Source organism: Oncorhynchus keta, chromosome 10, assembly GCF_023373465.1.
Source record: "Oncorhynchus keta strain PuntledgeMale-10-30-2019 chromosome 10, Oket_V2, whole genome shotgun sequence".
Taxonomy (NCBI): domain Eukaryota; kingdom Metazoa; phylum Chordata; class Actinopteri; order Salmoniformes; family Salmonidae; genus Oncorhynchus; species Oncorhynchus keta.
The window spans coordinates 6,407,695-6,432,889 of record NC_068430.1 but is presented as its reverse complement, the minus strand read 5'-3'; the positions used below and the strand labels follow the sequence as shown (position 1 = coordinate 6,432,889).

The 25,195-nt window shown below is 41.2% G+C and overlaps 3 protein-coding genes across 3 annotated transcripts in view; 1 reads left to right on the top strand and 2 right to left on the bottom strand.

Annotated features, from left to right (window-relative positions):
• LOC118378281 (sodium- and chloride-dependent taurine transporter-like) overlaps nucleotides 1-5,822 on the top strand; it is a 68,492-nt gene extending 62,670 nt beyond the window's left edge. Inside the window, exon 14 of the mRNA XM_052526252.1 lies at nucleotides 1,368-5,822. Within this exon, the coding sequence (XP_052382212.1) occupies nucleotides 1,368-1,526 (159 nt within the window). The 3' untranslated portion in view covers nucleotides 1,527-5,822. The remainder of the gene's footprint in view (nucleotides 1-1,367) is intronic.
• Nucleotides 5,823-15,612: 9,790 nt separating this feature from the next.
• LOC118378225 (glutamate receptor-interacting protein 2-like) overlaps nucleotides 15,613-25,195 on the bottom strand; it is a 185,390-nt gene continuing 175,807 nt past the window's right edge. The window contains exon 24 of the mRNA XM_052528611.1: nucleotides 15,613-22,280. Coding sequence (XP_052384571.1) covers nucleotides 22,053-22,280 — 228 coding nt within the window. The 3' untranslated portion in view covers nucleotides 15,613-22,052. The remainder of the gene's footprint in view (nucleotides 22,281-25,195) is intronic.
• On the bottom strand, nucleotides 20,071-21,619 carry LOC127932605 (octapeptide-repeat protein T2-like). Its single transcript, XM_052528613.1, has 2 exons — nucleotides 21,567-21,619; nucleotides 20,071-20,611 (listed from the first exon to the last, which is right to left on the bottom strand). Exons 1-2 carry the CDS (start codon nucleotides 21,617-21,619, stop codon nucleotides 20,071-20,073), a joined length of 594 nt encoding a protein of 197 aa, XP_052384573.1.

Sequence of the window (25,195 nt, the reverse complement as noted above, 5' to 3'; positions counted from 1 at the left end):
TATTTGAGACGACTGTACAACCATTAAGATTAATTGTCAGATTCAACAGAAGATCTCTTTGTTTCTTGGGACATAGAACAAGCATCTCTGTTTTGTCCGAGTTTAAAAGTAGAAAGTTTGCAGCCATCCACTTCCTTATGTCTGAAACACATGCTTCCAGCAAGGGCAATTTTGGAGCTTCACCATGTTTCATTGAAATGTACAGCTGTGTGTCATCCGCATAGCAGTGAAAGTTAACATTATGTTTTCGAATAACATCCCCAAGAGGTAAAATATATAGTGAAAACAATAGTGGTCCTAAAACGGAACCTTGAGGAACACCGAAATTTACAGTTGATTTGTCAGAGGACAAACCATTCACAGAGACAAACTGATATCTTTCCGACAGATAAGATCTAAACCAGGCCAGAACTTGTCCGTGTAGACCAATTTGGGTTTCCAATCTCTACAAAAGAATGTGGTGATCAATGGTATCAAAAGCAGCACTAAGGTCTAGGAGCACGAGGACAGATGCAGAGCCTCGGTCCGATGCCATTAAAATGTCATTTACCACCTTCACAAGTGCCGTCTCAGTGCTATGATGGGGTCTAAAACCAGACTGAAGCATTTCGTATACATTGTTTGTCTTCAGGAAGGCAGTGAGTTGCTGCTGACCCCTAACACTAGACTCTGGCCCCTACCCCTAGACCCTGGCCCCTACTCCTAGACCCCTAACACTAGACCCCTACTCCTAGACTCTGGCCCCTACCCCTAGACCCTGGCCCCTACTCCTAGACCCCTAACACTAGACCCCTACTCCTAGACTCTGGCCCCTACTCCTAGAACCCTGAACCCTACTCCTAGACCACTACTCCTAGACCCTAGCCCCTACCCCTAGACCCATACTCCTTGACCCTGGCCCCTACTCCTAGACCCCTAACCCTAGAACCCTGGCCCCTACTCCTAGACCCCTACTCCTAGACCCTACTCCTAGACCCCTAACCCTAGAACCCTGGCCCCTACTCCGAGACCCCTATTCCTAGACCCTGGCCCCTACTCCTAGACCCCTACTCCTAGACTCTGGCCCCTACCCCTAGACCCTGGCCCCTACTCCTAGACCCCTACTCCTAGACCCTGGCCCCTACTCCTAGACTCCTAACCCTGGCCCCTACCCCTAGACCCTGGCCCCTACTCCTAGACTCCTACTCCTAGACTCTGGCCCCTACTCCTAGACCCCTACTCCTAGACTCTGGCCCCTACCCCTAGAACCCTGTGGAGGTCTCATGTCCATCCATCTATGACAGATACACTTACAGTCGTAAAATCATACTTGTATATTGGTATTTACTGTGAAGTTAAACAGAGCTTTTCTTTTTTTCTCCCTCCAGAGGATCAAGGCTGTGGCGGCTCCGCTAGGAGGTGCTAGCTCCCGTCCAGCCGACCACCGTTCTAAGGGCAAGGCTTGCGAGCTGGCCTTCCCGCTGGACCCCAACGGGAACAACGGCCTGATCAAGCCCACCCACACTATTGTAGAAACCATGATGTGAGCGCTCTCTGTGAGAGGAAAGATTCTTTTTTTTTTTTTTTTTTTTAAATACCCGCTTTCTATGTTATTATACTATATTATCGCTAAACTAGTTGTAGGACCAGGTTTACATGTATCTGCACTAGGACGGTTCTTTTTTTGTTTTGTTTTCTACAGAGGAAGTTACATTATTGGGTTTCCTGTCTATGTTTTTAATATTTTTTTTATTAAACTATTGTTAAGAATATTACTGTTATTATGATTGGATGAAGTTAATTTTTTTTTAAATCTCCAAGACACATGGAGCAGCAGTATCTTATAAGAACAGAATCAGACATACCTTCTAATTTTCCCCCCTGTTGAATTATTAGTGGTCTGTCTCTATTTTGGCGTGGATACTTTAAAAAAAGAAAAAAGAAGAAAAAAAGAAGGCTGTATAAAACCCAGAAGAACGTAATGTGTGTCGTGGTTTCAGCTGTAACATTTGATCAACCTAGTTGCTCTCAGCTTTAACTAATGTCTATAGTTATGATAATATTGTGGAGGTGGTGCCTCTTGTATACAGTGAGATTAGTCGAGTGTGTTTTGTCGTTGATGTTTGTTGTAAAATTTACAGCTGAACCTGAACGTACCTCCACTACTAAGCTGAGTTCAGGGTCCAAGAACATCTCATCTACAGTTGCGGGCCACTAAAACGAAACAAAAATGAAACCCTGTACCTGTCTGCTGTACCGGGTTTTGTGACAAACAATTGCTCGAAGGCACTTGAGCATCTTGACCCAATTGTTTTGCCAGTATATATATATATATAACACTGCAGTGCAACCTAACGTTTTAGTGCCAGCAACTGTACTTGGCTGTGGAGGTACAGACCTGTCCTCCCTGTACGGTGTACTGTGTACATACAGTCAGCCCAACTCCATTTTAGACTAGACTACAATCGGTGTGGACACTACTGCTACGTACCATCCATCCATCCCTGTGCATACAGTAGCTACCTAAACACGTGTTTAAAGTCTCTGTTTTATTATTTTCACTTAAATAATGCAGTGGGTTTTCCTTTTATTCTCAGTGTTTTAGTCTCTTCGTCGTATTTCTGGCTATAGATAGAGGACGTGACATAGTGGCAAGTCAATAAGAAGCACAACAGCACAACTATATAACGCATTTACCATCTCTTGAGTCTGTCTGTTCCATGATTGATAGGAGTCTAAAGGACCTGCCATAATGACATGATACATTAATGTATACTCACCATACAGTAACTATTGAAGTACAACTTAATTTATACTCCCCATACAGTAACTATTGAAGTACGACTTACTGTATACTCACCATACAGTAACTATTGAAGTACAACTTACTGTATACTCACCATACAGTAACTATTGAAGTACAACTTACTGTATACTCACCATACAGTAACTATTGAAGTACAACTTACTGTATACTCACCATACAGTAACTATTGAAGTACAACTTACTGTATACTCACCATACAGTAACTATTGAAGTACAACTTACTGTATACTCACCATACAGTAACTATTGAAGTACGACTTACTGTATACTCACCATACAGTAACTATTGAAGTACAACTTAATTTATACTCCCCATACAGTAACTATTGCTCATTAAGGAACCATCCAAATGCAAGCAAACCTCTTATCAATCAGATCTTTCCATTGAATTGCTGTAGGCTAGGTCAGTGAAATTCTGATGTAATTGATTAATATAGTAATTGACTAATATACTAACTAATAATATCCACTCCCTGCAGCCTTCTCACACTAAGCTTAGTTTCAAATATTATATCAGTACAGCTTTTCAAAGAGGCAGAAACAATTCAAAACAAAAGCCTGTTGAGATTTGAAGTGTTTACTCTTCACAATGCAAAGATATTCTTCACAATGCAAAGATACTCTTCACAATGCAAAGATATTCTTCACAATGCAAAGATATTCTTCACAATGCAAAGATATTCTTCACAATGCAAAGATATTCTTCACAATGCAAAGATATTCTTCACAATGCAAAGATATTCTTCACAATGCAAAGATATTCTTCACAATGCAAAGATATTCTTCACAATGCAAAGATATTCTTCACAATGCAAAGATATTCTTCACAATGCAAAGATATTCTTCACAATGCAAAGATATTCTTCACAATGAAAAGATATTCTTCTTAGAACGAAATGTTGAAATGGGAAATCCCACGTAGTGGATGGAAACTTTGGTTGATTCGATTTACGTTGAATATTTTTATTTTAAATTTTGTTGTATACAATTAGCGAACGTTTATTTTTTATTTTACTTTGATCGTTTTTTCTATCACATTTGTTTTGGCTTTTGTATTCGAAAATGTAAAATGTAAAAATGACCAGCCCGTCTCCACACTTTCTGAGGATGTAACGTAATTTAACAACTTGCTGTTAATCAACAAAACTGCAATTTGTAATGTGCAATACTTTGTAGAAAGATAAGTCTGTTTTTCACTCTGTTTTTTAAAAAAAATAGGTTGTACTTTTTACTTTGGAAGTATGTAGAGAAGAGGAAAAAACATTGTAAAACAATGTGAGAGACAAAAAAAACGACCATTTCAGGGGCCAATGAAAACCACAAAATGTTATGCCATAATATCAACAAAGAAACAATGTTCATTGCAGTAGTATCATTCTCTGTCACGACACACAGACGCACACAATTTGATTCATCTTTATCAAAAGATATACACAAATATTGTCGCAATGAAAGTAATACTGCTGCCACCAAACTTAGGCCTACCTGTGATTCAAAGGGGTTTAAATGTGGAAGACATTTCAGTTGAATGCATTCAGTTGTTTAACTGACTAGGTATACCCTTTTACTTTTACCATAGTGCTGTTAGTTTGTATAGGAGATTATGACCCGCAGAAATTAAACGCGAGTAGTTAGCTAGCTAGATACCTGTAACAAGTCGCTAGTAGTTAGCTAGCTAGGTACCTGTAACAAATCGCTAGTAGTTAGCTAGCTAGGTACCTGTAACAAATCGCTAGTAGTTAGCTAGCTAGGTTCCTGTAACAAATCACTAGTAGTTAGCTAGCTATATACCTGTAACAAATCACTAGTAGTTAGCTAGCTAGGTACCTGTAACAAATCACTAGTAGTTAGCTAGCTAGGTACCTGTAACAAATCACTAGTAGTTAGCTAGCTAGGTACCTGTAACAAATCACTAGTAGTTCGCTAGCTAGGTGCCTTACAGGTGCCGTATCAAAGAAGCTCACTGAAAACCAAATGAAAAAGCATTATTATGGTGAAGATAATGGCACCCAGTCCATCGCTGGAGATTGGAGAAGTCTTATCACAGATAGAAAACATAATGTTAAACTTCTTTAACTCTCCTGCCTCGTACACATTACATTACATACCTTTATAAGAATGTACAAGGGGAAATGTTTTTAATCCATAAAGGAGAAACCTTTTTAAAAATACAATTTGAAAGATTTTATTTTTTATTTCTATGGCGCTAAATAACCTGTAAAGCAAAAATGTGTATTTAAAATGAGGGTTTTACCGAGGAAAAAACGTAAAATCTTTTTATTTCTAAATAAATAAATAAAAATTTGTTAAAAAAGCCTTTGCTCATGTGCGGTGAGAGTGTCCCATGGTGAGTCTATAGGGCACATTATAAAGCAGCGAGCTTTTGCACTTTAGTCATTCAACATCATAATAATAATAATATAATTATCCATATAATAAATCATAATAATAGATTGGATTTATATTGAGCTTTTCCAGATGCATTACATAGCAGAAAGGGGGGGGAAGTCACCTCATCCACCACCATTGTGTAGCATGGCGGCCATTTTGGATAATCAACTCCCACCACATATCCGCTATCATGACGGAGAGGTGAGGAGGACCTATTGCTGGGTATATGGACCCAGTGCTCCCTCCCAAACCCCCACACTAGGGGGCTAAGGCCGCTACACCACAGGCTTATCCAGGGCAGTTTAGCCTCTTGTCCCCTATCACCCCACAACAATGCTGCTTCCAAGACAAATGACTTAAGAGGCTTATGTAGTTAGTACTACACGTTAAACATTGTGTCTTAGTGTCACACTTGGGTTGAGACATACTCTTGTCGTAAAGAATGTTGCTAAAATAAAATAGCGCTCACACATTTCATATAAAGAGGCACCATTTCTTCAGGCCTATAACGGAGATGCTACAGGGAACGGTCTTACATTAAAGTCATTTAGCAGACGATCTTATCCAGAGCAACTTACAGAAGTGAATATATACATCTTTGTACTGATCCACCGTAGGAATCGAACCCACATGCGTTGCAAGCACCACACTCTACCAAATCAAAAGTGTATTTGTCACGTGCGCCGAATACAACAGGTAGTTAGCTAGCTAGTTACCTGTCACAAATCGCAAGTAGTTAGCTAGCTAGATACCTGTAACAAATCACTAGTAGTTAGCTAGGTATCTAGCTAGCTAGACCTTACAGTGAAATCCTTACTTACAAGCCCTTAACCAACAGTGCAATTTCTAAGTAAAAAATTGGTATTATGTAAAAAATAGATAAGTAAATCAATTTAAAAAACAGTACAATGAAAGTGAAATTAACAGTAGCGAGGCTATATACCGGTACAGAGTCAACGTGGAGGCTATATACAGGGGGTACCGGTACAGAGTCAATGTGGAGGCTATATACAGGGGGTACCAGTACAGAGTCAACGTGGAGGCTATATACAGGGGGTACCGGTACAGAGTCAATGTGGAGGCTATATACAGGGGGTACCAGTACAGAGTCAATGTGGAGGCTATATACAGGGGGTACCAGTACAGAGTCAATGTGGAGGCTATATACAGGGGGTACCGGTACAGAGTCAATGTGGAGGCTATATACAGGGGTACCGGTACAGAGTCAATGTGGAGGCTATATACAGGGGATACCGGTACAGAGTCAATGTGGAGGCTATATACAGGGGCTACCAGTACAGAGTCAATGTGGAGGCTATATACAGGGGGTACTGGTACAGAGTCAATGTGGAGGCTATATACAGGGGTACCGGTACAGAGTCAATGTGGAGGCTATATACAGGGGATACCGGTACAGAGTCAATGTGGAGGCTATATACAGGGGTACCAGTACAGAGTCAATGTGGAGGCTATATACAGGGGGTACCAGTACAGAGTCAATGTGCAGGCTATATACAGGGGTACCAGTACAGAGTCAATGTGCAGGCTATATACAGGGGGTACCAGTACAGAGTCAATGTGCAGGCTATATACAGGGGTACCAGTACAGAGTCAATGTGCAGGCTATATACAGGGGGTACCAGTACAGAGTCAGAGTCAATGTGGAGGCTATATACAGGTGGTACCAGTACAGAGTCAATGTGGAGGCTATATACAGGTGGTACCGTACAGAGTCAATGTGGAGGCTATATACAGGGGGTACTGGTACAGAGTTAATGTGGAGGCTATATACAGGGGGTACCAGTACAGAGTCAATGTGCGGGGGTTAGTCAGGCTAATTGCGGTAATTTGTACATGTAGGTATAGTTAAAGTGACTATACATAGATGATAAACAGCAGCGTAAAAGAGGGGTTGGCGGGACACAATGCAAATAATTCAGGTAGCCAATGTGCGGGGGCCACCGACTAGTCGGGCTAATTGAGGTAATATGTACTTGAATGTATTGAGCCACATGGCGATCTCACCATACATAACGATGACTGAAGACGCGGCGAGTTATTGGGCGAACATTAAACACGATCGCGGTTACCAAATAAATCTTAATTTGGGATAAATTTTACAGATACATATTTACATAACATGTTACATAAATATGTATCTGCAGAAAGAAAAAAAATGTCATTTTCAAAATGACGGAGAAGATGAAATCTGTTCCCATTAATTCAATGCAACGATAGTCCATTATTATAATTCATTAACACAGCAGGTATGCAAGGGACACATTATGTTGAAATTGAACACGACATTGAGTATAGTAGAAAATAGCAGATATAGATAATGTTTTTTTAAATTTTTAATTTTGACTGTATCTGTCTTGGAATGAGCTTGACCTATGGAGACATGGCCTGGTCCCAGATCAGTTTATGCTGTCTGGTCGACCCCTATGGTCCTGACTCACCATAGGAGTTAATAAAAACAGAACAGATCTGGGACCAGGCTAGAGAATCCATGCTTCATCAATCAGATTAGCACCTCTCCCCCACCTCTCCTACTGTAACTGTTGTCCTGCTGCCTGTGCTGTGGTGAACATGGGATAGACTTGGATGTGTTTCTTAGATCGTCTAACAGCTCCGCTCCTATTTATTTCCCAAGTACCTTATGAAGACCAAACTGATTGATGTGGCAATATATGACCTCTATTGTACTACTGTTCTTCATACCATTGCTTTGTGCAGTTATTTACTGGTTTTTACATTTCTAGTGATGATAAAAAAAAGCATATTTTTAGTAAGTATCCTTTGCTTTGATTAGGTGACATTTGTAATTTGACAACTTTGTGAGGGAAAAGTGAAAAATAAACATCTTTAAAAAAAATATATATATATTGTGGGTTTGTTAACTTTTTTTTGGACATAATATGGTCAATTTCTTAATAATTTGATATAAATATAACATCAGAAACCAGGTATCATTATGCACTGTAGGTTTTTAGTCATTTCAGCATCCATCACTACCTGGTTTACAAGTGTGGTCTATTGTGTGGGAGAAGCCTGATGAAATTATAATGTCTTCCACTGTCACATAATGTGTGACAAAAGTTGATCAAACTCACTTCTATACCCTTTCAAAGATTTACCAGCAATGATTGGAAAGTAAACGCAAGTCCCAAACATTATAACCTTTAACCTTTACCATTATATGTTTTTCTTGACCCAGTATCTGAAGATGAAGCATCACGATATAAGATTACACACACTGATCTGGGCCTGTATTCACAGTGTCTCGGAGAAGGAACTCTCTGTCCAATATATTATTTTTTCATTATTAAAAGCTAAGCTATATCAGTACTTCTACTTTGTGTCCACAGGCCCTGATCCCTGGCTGAAGAGTTATGTTAGCCCTGGGGAAGATAAGTCTATTCTTAAAATAAACACAACAGTTATTTCTTCAAGTAAGAATTTAGTTTTGTTTTCCATTTTGTGTCTGCCAGATTTCTCCAGGAATAGCTTATTATGGCAGAGGATATATTTGTGGAAAGATTTGGCATTTGCGCTCTGTAATAACAATAACATAACCTATTTCCTCTTGTGTTCCTATTTGTTCTGGCCTTTTATGCAACTCAGATGTTCAAAAAGTTATAAGTCATTTAAACATACTTCAATCTGACCAAAAATAAAGGTTTCAAAAAGGTCTCTAAACTTTAATTTTAGTTTCATGTGTTTTAACCTTTTAAGAGTTTTAATTCTCTCTGTCTCTCTGTGTGGAGAGACTCTCTCTCTCTGTCTCTCTGTGTGGAGAGACTATCTCTCTCTGTCTCTGTGTGGAGAGATTCTCTCTCTCTGTCTTTCTGTGTGGAGAGACTCTCTCTCTCTCTGTCTTTCTGTGTGGAGAGACTCTCTCTCTCTGTCTCTCTGTGTGGAGAGACTCTCTCTCTCTGTCTCTCTGTGTGGAGAGACTCTCTCAATTCAATTAAATTCAATTCAAGGGCTTTATTGGCATGGAAAACACGTGTTAACATTGCCAAAGCAAGTGAGGTAGATAATATATGAAGTGAATATATAAAGTGAAATAAACAATACAAATTAACAGTAAACATTACAAATACAGAAGTTTCAAAACGATAAAGACAATAAAGACATTACAAATGTCATATTGTGGTACAGAAGTTTCAAAACAATAAAGACATTACAAATGTCATATAGTGATACTCTCTTCTCTGTATACATCAATGATGTCGCTCTTGCTGCTGGTGAGTCCCTGATCCACCTCTACGCAGACGACACCATTCTGTATACTTCTGGCCCTTCTTTGGACACTGTGTTAACAACCCTCCAGGCAAGCTTCAATGCCATACAACTCTCCTTCCGTGGCCTCCAATTGCTCTTAAATACAAGTAAAACTAAATGCATGCTCTTCAACCGATCGCTACCTGCACCTGCCCGCCTGTCCAACATCACTACTCTGGACGGCTCTGACTTAGAATACGTGGACAACTACAAATACTTAGGTGTCTGGTTAGACTGTAAACTCTCCTTCCAGACCCATATCAAACATCTCCAATCCAAAGTTAAATCTAGAATTGGCTTCCTATTTCGCAACAAAGCATCCTTCACTCATGCTGCCAAACATACCCTTGTAAAACTGACCATCCTACCAATCCTCGACTTTGGCGATGTCAATTACAAAATAGCCTCCAATACCCTACTCAACAAATTGGATGCAGTCTATCACAGTGCAATCCGTTTAGTCACCAAAGCCCCATATACTACCCACCATTGCGACCTGTACGCTCTCGTTGGCTGGCCCTCGCTTCATACTCGTCGCCAAACCCACTGGCTCCATGTCATCTACAAGACCCTGCTAGGTAAAGTCCCCCCTTATCTCAGCTCGCTGGTCACCATAGCATCTCCCACCTGTAGCACACGCTCCAGCAGGTATCTCTCTCTGGTCACCCCCAAAACCAATTCTTTCTTTGGCCGCCTCTTCTTCCAGTTCTCTGCTGCCAATGACTGGAACGAACTACAAAAATCTCTGAAACTGGAAACACTTATCTCCCTCACTAGCTTTAAGCACCAACTGTCAGAGCATCTTACAGATTACTGCACCTGTACATAGCCCACCTATACTTTAGCTCAAACAACTACCTCTTTCCCAACTGTATTTAATTAATTTATTTATTTTGCTCCTTTACACCCCATTATTTTAATTTCTACTTTGCATATTCTTCCATTGCAAAACTACCATTCCAGTGTTTTACTTGCTATATTCTATTTACTTTGCCACCATGGCCTTTTTTGCCTTTACCTCCCTTTTCACCTAATTTGCTCACATTGTATATAGACTTGTTTATACTGTATTATTGACTGTTATTATTGATGTTTGTTTTACTCCATGTGTAACTCTGTGTCGTTGTATCTGTCGAACTGCTTTGCTTTATCTTGGGCAGGTCGCAATTGTAAATGAGAACTTGTTCTCAACTTGCCTACCTGGTTAAATAAAGGTGAAATAAAATAAATAAATAAAAATATTATATATATACAGTGTTTTAACAATGTACAAATGGTAATGGACTCTCTCTCTGTCTCTCCCTCTCTATCTCTGTCTCTCTCTCTCTCCCTCCCTCTACACAAGATAAGATAAATAAGCATAAATATGGGTTGTATTTACAATGGTGTTTGTTCTTCACTGGTTGCCCTTTTCTCGTGGCAACAGGTCACAAATCTCTCTCTGTCTCTGTCTCTGTCTGTCTCTGTCTCTCTCTCTCTCTGTCTCTCTCTGTCTCTCTGTCTCTCTCTCTCTCTCTCTCTCTCTCTCTCTCTCTCTCTCTCTCTCTCTCTCTCTCTCTCGATCCTGTGTTGCTTTGAGCTCCTCCGGCTGGTTGAAAAACAGGAAGTGAGTGACAGTTGACATCTGCCTGCAGTAGCAGGAAGCCTCTGTTTCTGCTCTGCTTTGTCCTGGAGATAGACAACTGCTGTGTGCACCGTGTTGCAGGCCATGGTGAGGGTTGTATTCATTAGGGCACACCGTAGCAACAGTGTTTCCTTTCAGGCAGTCCCTCTTTGTCTCAGTCCTTTTTCTTCCAATTTGGGGACCGGTGAATCCCTGCTGTTTGCGTCCTGCAGTGGCAATGACAAATCGAGGCCAAGCAGCGAGAGGTAAACTGGGTTCTTAATGACAAATACTGTAATGTTACCCTAGCCTCTAATCTTAGAAAAATACTGTAATGTTACTCTAGCCTCTAATCTTAAAAAAATACTGTAATGTTACTCTAGCCTCTAATCTTGGAAAAATACTGTAATGTTACCCTAGCCTCTAATCTTAAAAAAATACTGTAATGTTACTCTAGCCTCTAATCTTGGAAAAATACTGTAATGTTACTCTAGCCTCTAATCTTGGAAAAATACTGTAATGTTACCCTAGCCTCTAATCTTAAAAAATACTGTAATGTTACCCTAGCCTCTAATCTTAAAAAAATACTGTAATGTTACTCTAGCCTCTAATCTTAAAAAAATACTGTAATGTTACTCTAGCCTCTAATCTTGGAAAAATACTGTAATGTTACCCTAGCCTCTAATCTTAAAAAAATACTGTAATGTTACTCTAGCCTCTAATCTTGGAAAAATACTGTAATGTTACCCTAGCCTCTAATCTTAGAAAAATACTGTACTGTTAACCTAGCCTCTAATCTTAGCAATAGATTGTACTGTATGTACTCTCAGCATTACGTAAAGAAAGGCCCAAAGGCATACATAATTAAGAACCCAGTTTACCTCTGCAGTAAGAACCCAGTTTACCTCTGCAGTAAGAACCCAGTTTACCTCTGCAGTAAGAACCCAGTTTACCTCTGCAGTAAGAACCCAGTTTACCTCTGCACTACATTAATAAGAACCCAGTTTACCTCTGCAGTAAGAACCCAGTTTACCTCTGCACTACATTAATAAGAACCCAGTTTACCTCTGCACTACATTAATAAGAACCCAGTTTACCTCTGCAGTAAGAACCCAGTTTACCTCTGCACTACAATAAGAACCCAGTTTACCTCTGCACTACATTAAGAACCCAGTTTACCTCTACACTACATTAAGAACCCAGTTTAACTCTGCTCTACATTAAGAACCCAGTTTACTGCCTCTACAGTAAGAACCCAGTTTACCTCTACACTACATTAAGAACCCAGTTTACCTCTACATTAAGAACCCAGTTTACCTCTACACTACATTAAGAACCCAGTTTACCTCTGCACTACATTAAGAACCCAGTTTACCTCTGCAGTAAGAACCCAGTTTACCTCTACAGTAAGAACCCAGTTTACCTCTACAGTAAGAACCCAGTTTACCTCTACATTAAGAACCCAGTTTACCTCTACATTAAGAACCCAGTTTACCTCTATAGTAAGAACCCAGTTTACCTCTACAGTCAGAACCCAGTTTACCTCTACACTAAGAACCCAGTTTACCTCTACATTAAGAACCCAGTTTACCTCTGCACTACAATAAGAACCCAGTTTACCTCTGCACTACATTAAGAACCCAGTTTACCTCTACACTACATTAAGAACCCAGTTTAACTCTGCTCTACATTAAGAACCCAATTTACCTCTGCACTACATTAAGAACCCAGTTTACCTCTGCAGTAAGAATCCAGTTTACCTCTGCACTACAATAAGAACCCAGTTTACCTCTGCACTACATTAAGAACCCAGTTTACCTCTACACTACATTAAGAACCCAGTTTAACTCTCCTCTACATTAAGAACCCAGTTTACCTCTACATTAAGAACCCAGTTTACCTCTACAGTAAGAACCCAGTTTACCTCTACAGTCAGAACCCAGTTTACCTCTACACTAAGAACCCAGTTTACCTCTACATTAAGAACCCAGTTTACCTCTGCACTACAATAAGAACCCAGTTTACCTCTGCACTACATTAAGAACCCAGTTTACCTCTACACTACATTAAGAACCCAGTTTAACTCTGCTCTACATTAAGAACCCAATTTACCTCTACAGTAAGAACCCAGTTTACCTCTGCACTACATTAAGAACCCAGTTTACCTCTGCAGTAAGAATCCAGTTTACCTCTGCACTACAATAAGAACCCAGTTTACCTCTGCACTACATTAAGAACCCAGTTTACCTCTACACTACATTAAGAACCCAGTTTAACTCTGCTCTACATTAAGAACCCAGTTTACCTCTACACTACATTAAGAACCCAGTTTAACTCTGCTCTACATTAAGAACCCAGTTTACCTCTGCACTACATTAAGAACCCAGTTTACCTCTGCACTACAATAAGAACCCAGTTTACCTCTGCACTACAATAAGAACCCAGTTTACCTCTGCACTACATTAAGAACCCAGTTTACCTCTACACTACATTAAGAACCCAGTTTAACTCTGCACTACATTAAGAACCCAGTTTACCTCTACAGTAAGAACCCAGTTTACCTCTACACTACATTAAGAACCCAGTTTACCTCTACATTAAGAACCCAGTTTACCTCTACACTACATTAAGAACCCAGTTTACCTCTGCACTACATTAAGAACCCAGTTTACCTCTGCAGTAAGAACCCAGTTTACCTCTACAGTAAGAACCCAGTTTACCTCTACAGTAAGAACCCAGTTTACCTCTACAGTAAGAACCCAGTTTACCTCTACATTAAGAACCCAGTTTACCTCTACATTAAGAACCCAGTTTACCTCTATAGTAAGAACCCCGTTTACCTCTACAGTCAGAACCCAGTTTACTTCTACACTAAGAACCCAGTTTACCTCTGCACTACAATAAGAACCCAGTTTACCTCTACACTACATTAAGAACCCAGTTTAACTCTGCTCTACATTAAGAACCCAGTTTACCTCTACAGTAAGAACCCAGTTTACCTCTACACTACATTAAGAACCCAGTTTACCTCTACACTACATTAAGAACCCAGTTTACCTCTGCACTACATTAAGAACCCAGTTTACCTCTGCACTACATTAAGAACCCAGTTTACCTCTGCACTACATTAAGAACCCAGTTTACCTCTACAGTAAGAACCCAGTTTACCTCTACAGTAAGAACCCAGTTTACCTCTACACTAAGAACCCAGTTTACCTCTACATTAAGAACCCAGTTTACCTCTGCACTACATTAAGAACCCAGTTTACCTCTGCTCTACAGTAAGAACCCAGTTTACCTCTACATTAAGAACCCAGTTTACCTCTACATTAAGAACCCAGTTTACCTCTACATTAAGAACCCAGTTTACCTCTACATTAAGAACCCAGTTTACCTCTACAGTAAGAACCCAGTTTACCTCTGCACTACATTAAGAACCCAGTTAACCTCTACAGTAAGAACCCAGATTACCTCTTCACTACAGTAAGAACCCAGATTACCTCTGCACTACAGTAAGAACCCAGTATACACTACATTAAGAACCCAGTTTACCTCTGCACTACATTAAGAACCCAGTTTACCTCTACATTAAGAACCCAGTTTACCTCTACATTAAGAACCCAGTTTACCTCTACATTAAGAACCCAGTTTACCTCTACATTAAGAACCCAGTTTACCTCTACATTAAGAACCCAGTTTACCTCTACATTAAGAACCCAGTTTACCTCTGCACTACATTAAGAACCCAGTTTACCTCTACATTAAGAACCCAGTTTACCTCTACATTAAGAACCCAGTTTACCTCTACAGTAAGAACCCAGTTTACCTCTACACTACATTAAGAACCCAGTTTACCTCTACACTACATTAAGAACCCAGTTTACCTCTGCACTACATTAAGAACCCAGTTTACCTCTACATTAAGAACCCAGTTTCCCTCTACATTAAGAACCCAGTTTACCTCTACATTAAGAACCCAGTTTACCTCTACATTAAGAACTCAGTTTACCTCTACAGTAAGAACCCAGTTTACCTCTACATTAAGAACCCAGTTTACCTCTACATTAAGAACCCATATTACCTCTACATTAAGAACCCAGTTTACCTCTACATTAAGAACCCAGTTTACCTCTACATTAAGAACCCATATTACCTCTACATTAAGAACCCAGTTTACCTCTACATTAAGAACCCAGTTTACCTCTACATTAAGAACCCATATTACCTCTGCACTACAGGTTTCAAACAGTTAAGCAAAGAAGGATAAACAAATAGTGAAATTGCCTTCCACCCCTACTTAAACATTATACTACAACAGCAGCAGTGTGTGTGTGTGTGTGTGTGTGTGTGTGTGTGTGTGTGTGTGTGTGTGTGTGTGTGTGTGTGTGTGTGTGTGTGTGTGTGTGTGTGTAACTCTAGGTTGCAATAAACAAATAAATAAATAACAACCTTTAATTTTCACTTATGACACAAAACACGTTGCAAACAAAAATATGTTTATTTTTGTATCTTTTTTTTCGCCACGCCACCTTTTTTTTTCCTTCATAAAAATAAAAAAAAGTCAAAATAAAAACAACGGTTACATCATCAGCCCGATCTCAATCTCAATGACCTAGATCGATACGTTTCTTTCCTTTCTTGTGCTTCGATCCACCGAGGGAGAAAAGCATCATGTAGAAAAATACTATACAGAGAAATAGAACTTCAATAAACACATTTAAAAAATACACAACATATCAATGCATGCATCAACTCCACCTTTTAAATGCATAGGGGACGGTTAGTGCTTGACTTGGTCCAGGAACTGAACGTTCTACTGCTTGAGTTCCTGTTCCTGTTAATAGAATATTAGCTCAAAAGTATTGTGGAGCTGCTGCACCTAAATATAAACAGTACAGGAACCCGAAATGAGTCCCTATTTCAGTCCAAGTCAAGCACTGGGGATGATCACATGTGAAACGCCTAAAAAGTTTGTTAAACTCAAACCTTAAGAAGAGGTAATTTTTTTGGGGGGGCCGCTTCATATTGCGAAGAAAAACACTTGTCTTCCATCTCAAAGTTTCATCATTTGTACATTAAGATACTGACAGTACATGTAACACTATATTCTATCGAAGTGCTTTGTGAATGACCAATTTAAAAGTTTAGTATCCCCTTTGAGAAAAACAGGATCTGTTTTCCAAAGTATTCCCAGTCCATATAATCTTACCCATTATGAAAGCCAAAAACTGATCCTGGATCAGCAACACTTCTCTGAGATGTTTTATTAGACGCAGAATTATGAAACTGCTCTGTGGATATCTGGGTTAAGGACCTGGTCATCTGAGCTCATCCAACCACCTCAAGCAAAACACATTATTAACAATGGTCTTCCATTACCAGGGGCAGATTTTGTTTACGTAAGAACTTATAGAGACACAGAACATAGAGAGAGAGAGAGAGACACACACAGAACATAGAGAGTGTGTGTGTGAGAGAGAGAGAGAGAGAGAGAGAGAACAAGAGAGAAAGTGGAGAGTTCTGTGAACAGCAGGACCAGGCCAGTTCCGTGGGCAATAATACAAGCTTGAACAGAGAAGCTGATTGTTCTTATGAGAATTCTCCTAAATCTCCAAGAACAATGAGTGCTCTGTACTTTATAGACCCAACTGGTGCTTTCCAACACTGGGTATAGACGGAACTCTGGGTATAGCAGTATTCTTCGGGTCATTGTTCCTGCTGGAAGGTGAACCTCCATCCCAGTCTCAAATCTTTTGAAGACTGAAACAGGTTTCCCTCAAGATGTGCCCTGTATTCAGCACCATCCATCATTCCTTAAATTCTGACCAGGTTCCCAGTCCCTGCTGATGAAAAACATCCCCACAGCATGATGCTGCTACCACCATGCTTCACTGTGGGGATGAGGTTCTCGGGGTGATGAGAGTTGTTGGGTTTGCGCCAGACAGCGTTTTCCTTGATGGCCAAAAAGCTCAATTTTAGTCTCATCTGACCAGAGTACCTTCTTCCATATGTTTGGGGAGTCTCCCACATGCCTTTTGGCGAACACCAAACGTGTTTGGGGAGTCTCCCACATGCCTTTTGGCGCACACCAAACGTGTTTGGGGAGTCTCCCACATGCCTTTTGGCGAACACCAAACGTGTTTGCTTATTATTTTCTTTAAGCAATGTCTTTTTCTGGCCACTCTTCCGTAAAGCACAGCTCTGTGGAGTGTACGGCTTAAAGTGGTCGTATGGACAGATACTCCAATCTCCGCTGTGAAGCTTTGCAGCTCCTTCAGGGTTATCTTTGTTTAACTGGGAAAGTGTGTCTAAATTAGGCTTCAGATCCAGAAGGACAGAGGATGGAGGAATAGATGGATGGAGTGGTAGAGGGATGGAGGGGTAGATGGATGGAGTGGTAGAGGGATGGAGTGGTAGAGGGATGGATGGGTAGCGGGGTAGAGGGATGGAGGGGCAGTTGGAAGGATGGAGGGATAGAGGGATGGAGGGGTAGATGGATGGAGTGGTAGAGGGATGGATGGGTAGCAGGGTAGAGGGATAGAGGGATGGAGGGGCAGTTGGAAGGATAGAGGAATAGATGGATGGAGGGGTAGATGGATAGATGGGTAGCAGGGTAGAGGGATAGAGGGATGGAGGGGCAGTTGTAAGGATGGAGGGATAGAGGGGTGGAGGGATGGAGGGGTAGATAGTAGGGTAGAGGAGTGGAGGGATGGAGGGGTAGATGGATGGAGTGGTAGAGGGATGGATGGGTAGCGGGGTAGAGGGATGGAGGGGCAGTTGGAAGGATGGAGGGATAGAGGGTTGGAGGGATGGAGGGGTAGAGGGATGGAGGGGTAGCAGGGTAGAGGGATAGAGGGATGGAGGGGCAGTTGGAAGGATGGAGGGATAGAGGGGTGGAGGGATGGAGGGGTAGATAGTAGGGTAGAGGAGTGGAGGGATGGAGGGGTAGAGGGGTGGAGTGATGGAGGGGTAGATGGAGTGGTAGAGGGATAAAGGGATATAGGGGTGGAGGGGTAGAGGTGTGGAGGGATAGAAGGATAGAAGGATGGAAGGATAGAGGGATAGAGGGATGGAGGGGCAGTTGGAAGGATGGAGGGATAGAGGGGTGGAGGGGTAGATAGTAGGGTAGAGGAGTGGAGGGATGGAGGGGTAGATAGTAGGGTAGAGGGGTGGAGGGATGGAGGGGTAGATAGTAGGGTAGAGGGGTGGAGGTATGGAGGGATAGAGGGGTGGAGTGATGGAGGGGTAGATGGAGTGGTAGAGGGATAAAGGGATATAGGGGTGGAGGGGTAGAGGTGTGGAGGGATAGAAGGATAGAAGGATGGAAGGATGGAGGGATGGAAGGATAGAAGGGTGGAGGGATAGAGGGATAGAGGTATGGAGGGATAGAAGGATAGACGGGTGGAGGGATAGAGGGATAGAGGTATGGAGGTGGTAGACAGAAAGGAGTACAAACCTAAGAAAACATCAGTAGGATAAACAGAGACAACCTGGAAGTGGTATTACTCTAATATTATGTCTCTGAGTGTTGCATGAGGGAAGCTGTAAATCCATTTGAATGGAACATCAATCAAACAGATACCACGATACACATACTCATCCATCCACAGACAAATCACAGTATGTCCACATTAAAGTATTTGCTGAAGGACCAAACACTTTAGTTAAAAAAAAAATCCCCATCACCAATAGCAGCAGGCTTTCTTCTTGTGCATTGTCATCCTTCACCCTTTGTCCAAAGTGTGTGTCTGTGTGTGTTTGTGTCTGTGTGTGTCTGTGTGTGTGTGGCTGTGTGTGTCTGTGTGTGTCTGTGTGTGGCTGTGTGTGTGTGTGTGTGTGTGTGTGTGTGTGTGTGTGTGTGTGTGTGTGTGTGTGTGTGTGTGTGTGTGTGTGTGTGTGTGTGTGTGTGTGTGTGTGTGTGTGTGTGTGTGTGTGTGTGTGTGTGTGTTTCCAGGCCAAATGGCTTCTGCTTTTCGATGATTCAAACAAACAAAATGAAAACATTTTCAGGCTACACTGAGTGTACAAAACATTAGGAACACCTTGTCTTTCCATGACATCGGCTGACCAGGTGAATCCAGGTGAAAGATATGATCCTTATTGATGTCACTTGTTAAATCCACTTCAATCAGTGTAGATTAAGAGGAGGAGACATGTAGATGAAGGTGAGGAGACAAGTTAAAGAAGGACTTTTAACCCTTGAGACAATTGAGACATGGATTGTGTATTTGTGCCATTCAGAGGGTGAATGGGCAAGACAAAAGGATTTATGTTCATTTGAACGGGGTATGGTAGTAGGTACCAGGCACACCGGTTTGTGTCAAGAACTGCAATGCTGCTGGGTTTTTCACGCTCAACAGTTTATTGTGTGTATCAAGAATGGTCCACCACCCAAAGAACATTCAGCTAAAACCTGACACAACAGGTTGTAAAGCTCCCGAGTGGCACAGAGTGCAAGAGGCGTCACTACAGTCCCTGGTCCGATTCCAGGCTGTATCACATCCGGCCGTGATTGAGAGTCCCATAGGGCTGCGCGCAAGTGGCACAGCGTCGGCCGGGGTAGGCTGTCATTGTAAATAAAAATGTGTTCTTAAACTGACTTGCCTAGTTAAATAAAGGTTAAATAAATAAAAAACAATTGGAGTCAATATGGGCCAGCATCCCTGTGGAACGCTTTCGACACCTCGTTACAGTCCATGCCCCGACGAATTGAGGCTGTTCTTAGGGCAAAAATGTGGGGAGTGAAACTCGATATTAGGAAGGTGTTCTTAATTTTTTGTCCACTCACTGTATGACATAGGTACATGGTTTCTTCTTCTTCTATGTTTTTGTAAGAGGTTGGCAGAATGGCAACACGTGAAACACAAGACTTGTGGGGAAAATGCATCTGTAAAAAAACTCTTCATTTCTTTTTGCACCAGGGTTGGTGGGGCTGAAGACACCTCTCAGTGTTTGAGAGATCTGGGAGTCTCTAAGGATTTTGTTATGGAGTCCAGTGGCCACGAACAGTGTCTTTGGCTCTGAGCCTGTTTCTCTGAGCCTGTTTCTCTGAGCCTGTTTCTCTGAGCCTGTTTCTCTGTGTCTTTGGCTCTGAGCCTGTTTCTCTGTGTCTTTGGCTCTGAGCCTGTTTCTCTGTGTCTTTGGCTCTGAGCCTGTTTCTCTGTGTCTTTGGCTCTGAGCCTGTTTCTCTGAGCCTGTTTCTCTGTGTCTTTGGCTCTGAGCCTGTTTCTCTGAGCCTGTTTCTCTGAGCCTGTTTCTCTGTGTCTTTGGCTCTGAGCCTGTTTCTCTGAGCTTGTTTCTCTGAGCCTGTTTCTCTGAGCCTGTTTCTCTGAGCCTGTTTCTCTGTGTCTTTGGCTCTGAGCCTGTTTCTCTGAGCCTGTTTCTCTGTGTCTTTGGCTCTGAGCCTGTTTCTCTGAGCCTGTTTCTCTGTGTCTTTGGCTCTGAGCCTGTTTCTCTGAGCCTGTTTCTCTGTGTCTTTGGCTCTGAGCCTGTTTCTCTGAGCCTGTTTCTCTGTGTCTTTGGCTCTGAGACTGTTGCTCTGAGCCTGTTTCTCTGTGTCTTTGGCTCTGAGCCTGTTTCTCTGAGCCTGTTTCTCTGAGCCTGTTTCTCTGTGTCTTTGGCTCTGAGCCTGTTTCTCTGAGCCTGTTTCTCTGTGTCTTTGGCTCTGAGCCTGTTTCTCTGAGCCTGTTTCTCTGAGCCTGTTTCTCTGTGTCTTTGGCTCTGAGACTGTTGCTCTGAGCCTGTTTCTCTGTGTCTGTGGATCTGAGTCTGTTTCTCTGAGCCTGTTTCTCTGTGTCTGTGGATCTGAGTCTGTTGCTCTGAGCCTGTTTCTCTGAGCCAGTTGGTTCTAGTGAAGGGATCTAGTGAACACGTCAACTTTTTAATTGATTTTTTTATAGTAAAGTTACAGGTCTATAGTCTATAGTACTGGTCTGTGTCTTTCGTCACAGGTCTATAGTACTGGTCTGTGTCTTTAGTCACAGGTCTATAGTACTGGTTTGTGTCTTTAGTCACAGGTCTGTAGTACTGGTTTGTGTCTTTAGTCACAGGTCTATAGTCTATAGTACTGGTCTGTGTCTTTAGTCACAGGTCTATAGTCTATAGTACTGGTCTGTGTCTTTAGTTATAGGTCTATAGTCTATAGTACTGGTCTGTGTCTTTAGTCACAGGTCTATAGTCTATAGTACTGGTCTGTGTCTTTAGTTACAGGTCTATAGTCTATAGTACTGGTCTGTGTCTTTAGTCACAGGTCTATAGTCTATAGTACTGGTCTGTGTCTTTAGTCACAGGTCTATAGTCTATAGTACTGGTCTGTGTCTTTAGTCACAGGTCTATAGTACTGGTCTGTGTCTTTAGTCACAGGTCTATAGTACTGGTCTGTGTCTTTAGTCACAGGTCTATAGTACTGGTCTGTGTCTTTAGTCACAGGCCTATAGTCTATAGTACTGGTCTGTGTCTTTAGTCACAAGTCTATAGTACTGGTCTGTGTCTTTAGTCACAGGTCTATAGTACTGGTCTGTGTCTTTAGTCATAGGCCTATAGTCTATAGTACTGGTCTGTGTCTTTAGTCACAGGTCTATAGTACTGGTCTGTGTCTTTAGTTACAGGTCTGTAGTACTGGTCTGTGTCTTTAGTCACAGGTCTATAGTCTATAGTACTGGTCTGTGTCTTTAGTCACAGGTCTATAGTCTATAGTATTGGTCTGTGTCTTTAGTCACAGGTCTATAGTCTATAGTACAGGTCTGTGTCTTTAGTCACAGGTCTATAGTACTGGTTTGAGGCTCCTGTCTGTAGTTCATTCAGAAGTTCAGTCTGTGACTTGGTGTGTCCATGGTACTGGACTGTGGCTGCGTCTGTAGTTCACATGTCCAAAGAAGGTCCATTGTTCTGTGTGTGTCTGTAGATTCACAGACTGCTCCATGGTAACAGTCTGCGGCTTGGCGTGTCTGTGCTGTCTGTCTGTAACTACAGGTCCATGGCTCGGGTTGTAGTGGTATAGTGGTGGTGTTCCCTACTGTTGGACTGCAGTGCAGAGATGAGAAGTCCTTGGTCCTGGTCCAGACAGTCCGGTTCATGGTGCAGTTGCTGGGCCAGAGGGTTCCTGCTGATCACCAGCTCTAGCTTGTCCCCAGCCTCAGTGATCAGAGGCACAGCCAGGCAGCAATCGAAGTCTCTGGTACGCACGTGGTTCACCTACAGCACATGGGGAAAGAGAGTCATGAATGAACCAAAGCAAAAATAGGTTTTTAGATTTTTTTTTTTTTTGTGCAAATATATTAAAACATGTTTTATGTAAGTATACAGACTCTTCGCTATGAGACTCGAAATTGAGCTCAGGTGCATCCTGTTTCCATAGATCATCCTTGAGATGTTTCTACAACTTGATTGGAGTCCACCGTGGTAAGAACACAGTGGCCTCCATCATTCTTAAATGGAAGAAGTTTGGAACCGCCAAGCCTCTTCCTAGAGTTGGGCGCCCGGCCGAACTGAGCAATGGGGGAAGTAGGGCCTTGATCAGGGAGGTGACCAAGAACCTGATGGTCACTCTGACAGAGCTCCAGAGTTCCACTGTGGAGATGGGAGAACCTTCCAGAAGGACAAGCATCTCTGCAGCACTCCACCAATCAGGCCTTGATGGTAGACTAGTGGCCAGACAGAAGCCACTCCTCAGTAAAAGGCACATGACAGCCTGCTTGGATTTTGCCAAAAGGAGCCTAAAGGACTCTCAGGCCATAAGAAACAAGATTCTCTGGTCTGATGAAACCAAGATTGAACTCTGGCCTGAATGCCAAGCGTCACATCTGGAGAAAACCTGGCACCATCCCTACGGTGAAGCATGGTGGTGGCAGCATCATGCTGTGGGGATGTTTTTCCAGCGGCAGGGACGGGTAGACCAGTCAGGACCGAGGTGAAAGGCGAATGGAGCAAAGTACAGAGAGATCCTTGATGACAACCTGCACCAGAGTGCTCAGGACCTCAGACTGGGGCGAAGGTTCACCTGTGCAGCTATGCTCCCCATCCAACCTGACACCAAATACAGATTTACCAATGTTGTAGTGTCATACTCACGCCACGGGGCTCAAGGCTGTAATCACTGACAAAGGTGCTTCAACAAAGTACTGAGTAAAGGGCCTGAATACTTATGGAAATGTCATATTATTGTGCACTGTCCCTGTAAAAAAATATATATATATTTCAGTAAGTATATATATATATATATATACATAAGAAAATTTAAAAAAGTGTTTTTGCTTTGTCATTATGGGGTACTGTGTGTAGATTGAACTATGTAATCCATTTTAGAATAAGGCTGTAACGTAACAAAATGTGGAAGAAGTCAATGGGGTCTGAATGTTTTTTTTTTTTAATGCACTGAGGACAACAAAGGGCATCCCTCATCCATATTGGTGAGTGGACAGATTTGCCTGCCTAATGACTTCCTAATATGGATGCCGTACACACGTCTTCTATTACTGTACACGTGTCACAGACAGATTCTGGAACATTCCAATCAAGGACTAGTGTATTGGAATAAACCCCACTGCAGTCAACAGCAGCCGTACAACAACTCTGTTATTTCTGCTCTAACCACATAAGTGTGTAGTATTGAGTCTGATTCATATTATAGAGCCAAGCCAAGCCAAGCCAAGCCAAGCTAAACTGTACTGGGCCGGCCTGGTTACACATCTACTGTACCATAGTGGCTGGAACCAGACTGAAAAGTGAAAATACTGACAATGTGAAAATAAAATATCAGAGCCAGCCACAGTACGATTTATGTTTGGCCGTGAAGTGTGGATCGGGCCTTGGAAGACAGCTAGGGAACTGGGATCTAGAAGCTAGCAGCTCTGGTAGATCTGCTGTGTGTGCGTATTGAACTTAAAAAAAAACAATATATATATATATATATATATATATATAGATCTTCAAATCAAATCAAATAAAATGTATTTATATAGCCCTTCGTACATCAGCTCATCTCAAAGTGCTGTACAGAAACCCAGCCTAAAACCCCAAACAGCAAGCAATGCAGGTGTAGAAGCACGGTGGCGAGGAGAAACTCCCTAGAAAGGCCAAAACCTAGGAAGAAACCTAGAGAGGAACCAGGCTCTGTGGGGTGGCCAGTCCTCTTCTGGCTGTGCTGGGTGGTGATTATAAACCAGAACATGGAACCAGGCTATGAGGGGTGGCCAGTCTCTTCTGGCTGTGCTGGGTTTTGATTATAAACCTAGAGTAGGAACCAGGCTATGAGGGTGGACTTTCTTCTGGCTGTGCTGGGTGGTGATTATAAACCAGAGAGGAACCAGGCTCTAAAGGGGTGGCCAGTCCTCTTCTGGCTGTGCTGGGTGGTGATTATAAACCTAGATAGGAACCATAATAATGAGGATAATATCCTCTTCTGGCTGTGCTGGGTGGTGATTATAAACCTATATAGGAATAGGCTATGAGGGTATAGTCCTATTAATATGTATAATATATAGATTATAACAGAACATGGCCAAGATGTTCAAATGTTGGCCGAGTCCGTACGTGTTGAATGTGAGTTTTTATAGTAAGTAGTTCTGGTTTCTGTATTTAACCCGGATAAGTGGACTTTATTCAACTGTGGTTTTGGCTTAATCAGAACCACAATCATTCTTCTATTCTAGTCTAAAAATGTCCTGCCTATTTTCTTGTTCTTTTCTTCTTGTGGCTATAAAACGGTAGATAATAGAATAATAATATGATAATATAATATATAATAATAATATGATAATATAATATATAATAATATAATATATAATAATATAATGTAATAATATATAATAATAATATAATAATATAATATATAATAATAATATAATAATATAATATATAATAATAATATAATATAACATAATATAATAATATATAATAATAATATAATAATATAATAATATATAATAATAATATAATAATATAATAATATATAATAATAATATAATATAATATAATATAATAATATATAATAATAATATAATATAACATAATATAATAATATATAATAATAATATAATAATATAATAATATATAATAATAATATAATAATATAATAATATATAATAATAATATAATAATATAATGACAGT

Coding starts and splice junctions, on each gene's coding strand:
- LOC127932605 (XM_052528613.1), bottom strand. CDS start 21,619: ATGACTAAAGACACAGACCAGTACTATAGACCTGTGACTAAAGACACA. Junction 20,612..21,566: donor GTGACTAAAGACACAGACCA/GTACTATAGACT, acceptor CAACAGTCTCAG/AGCCAAAGACACAGAGAAAC.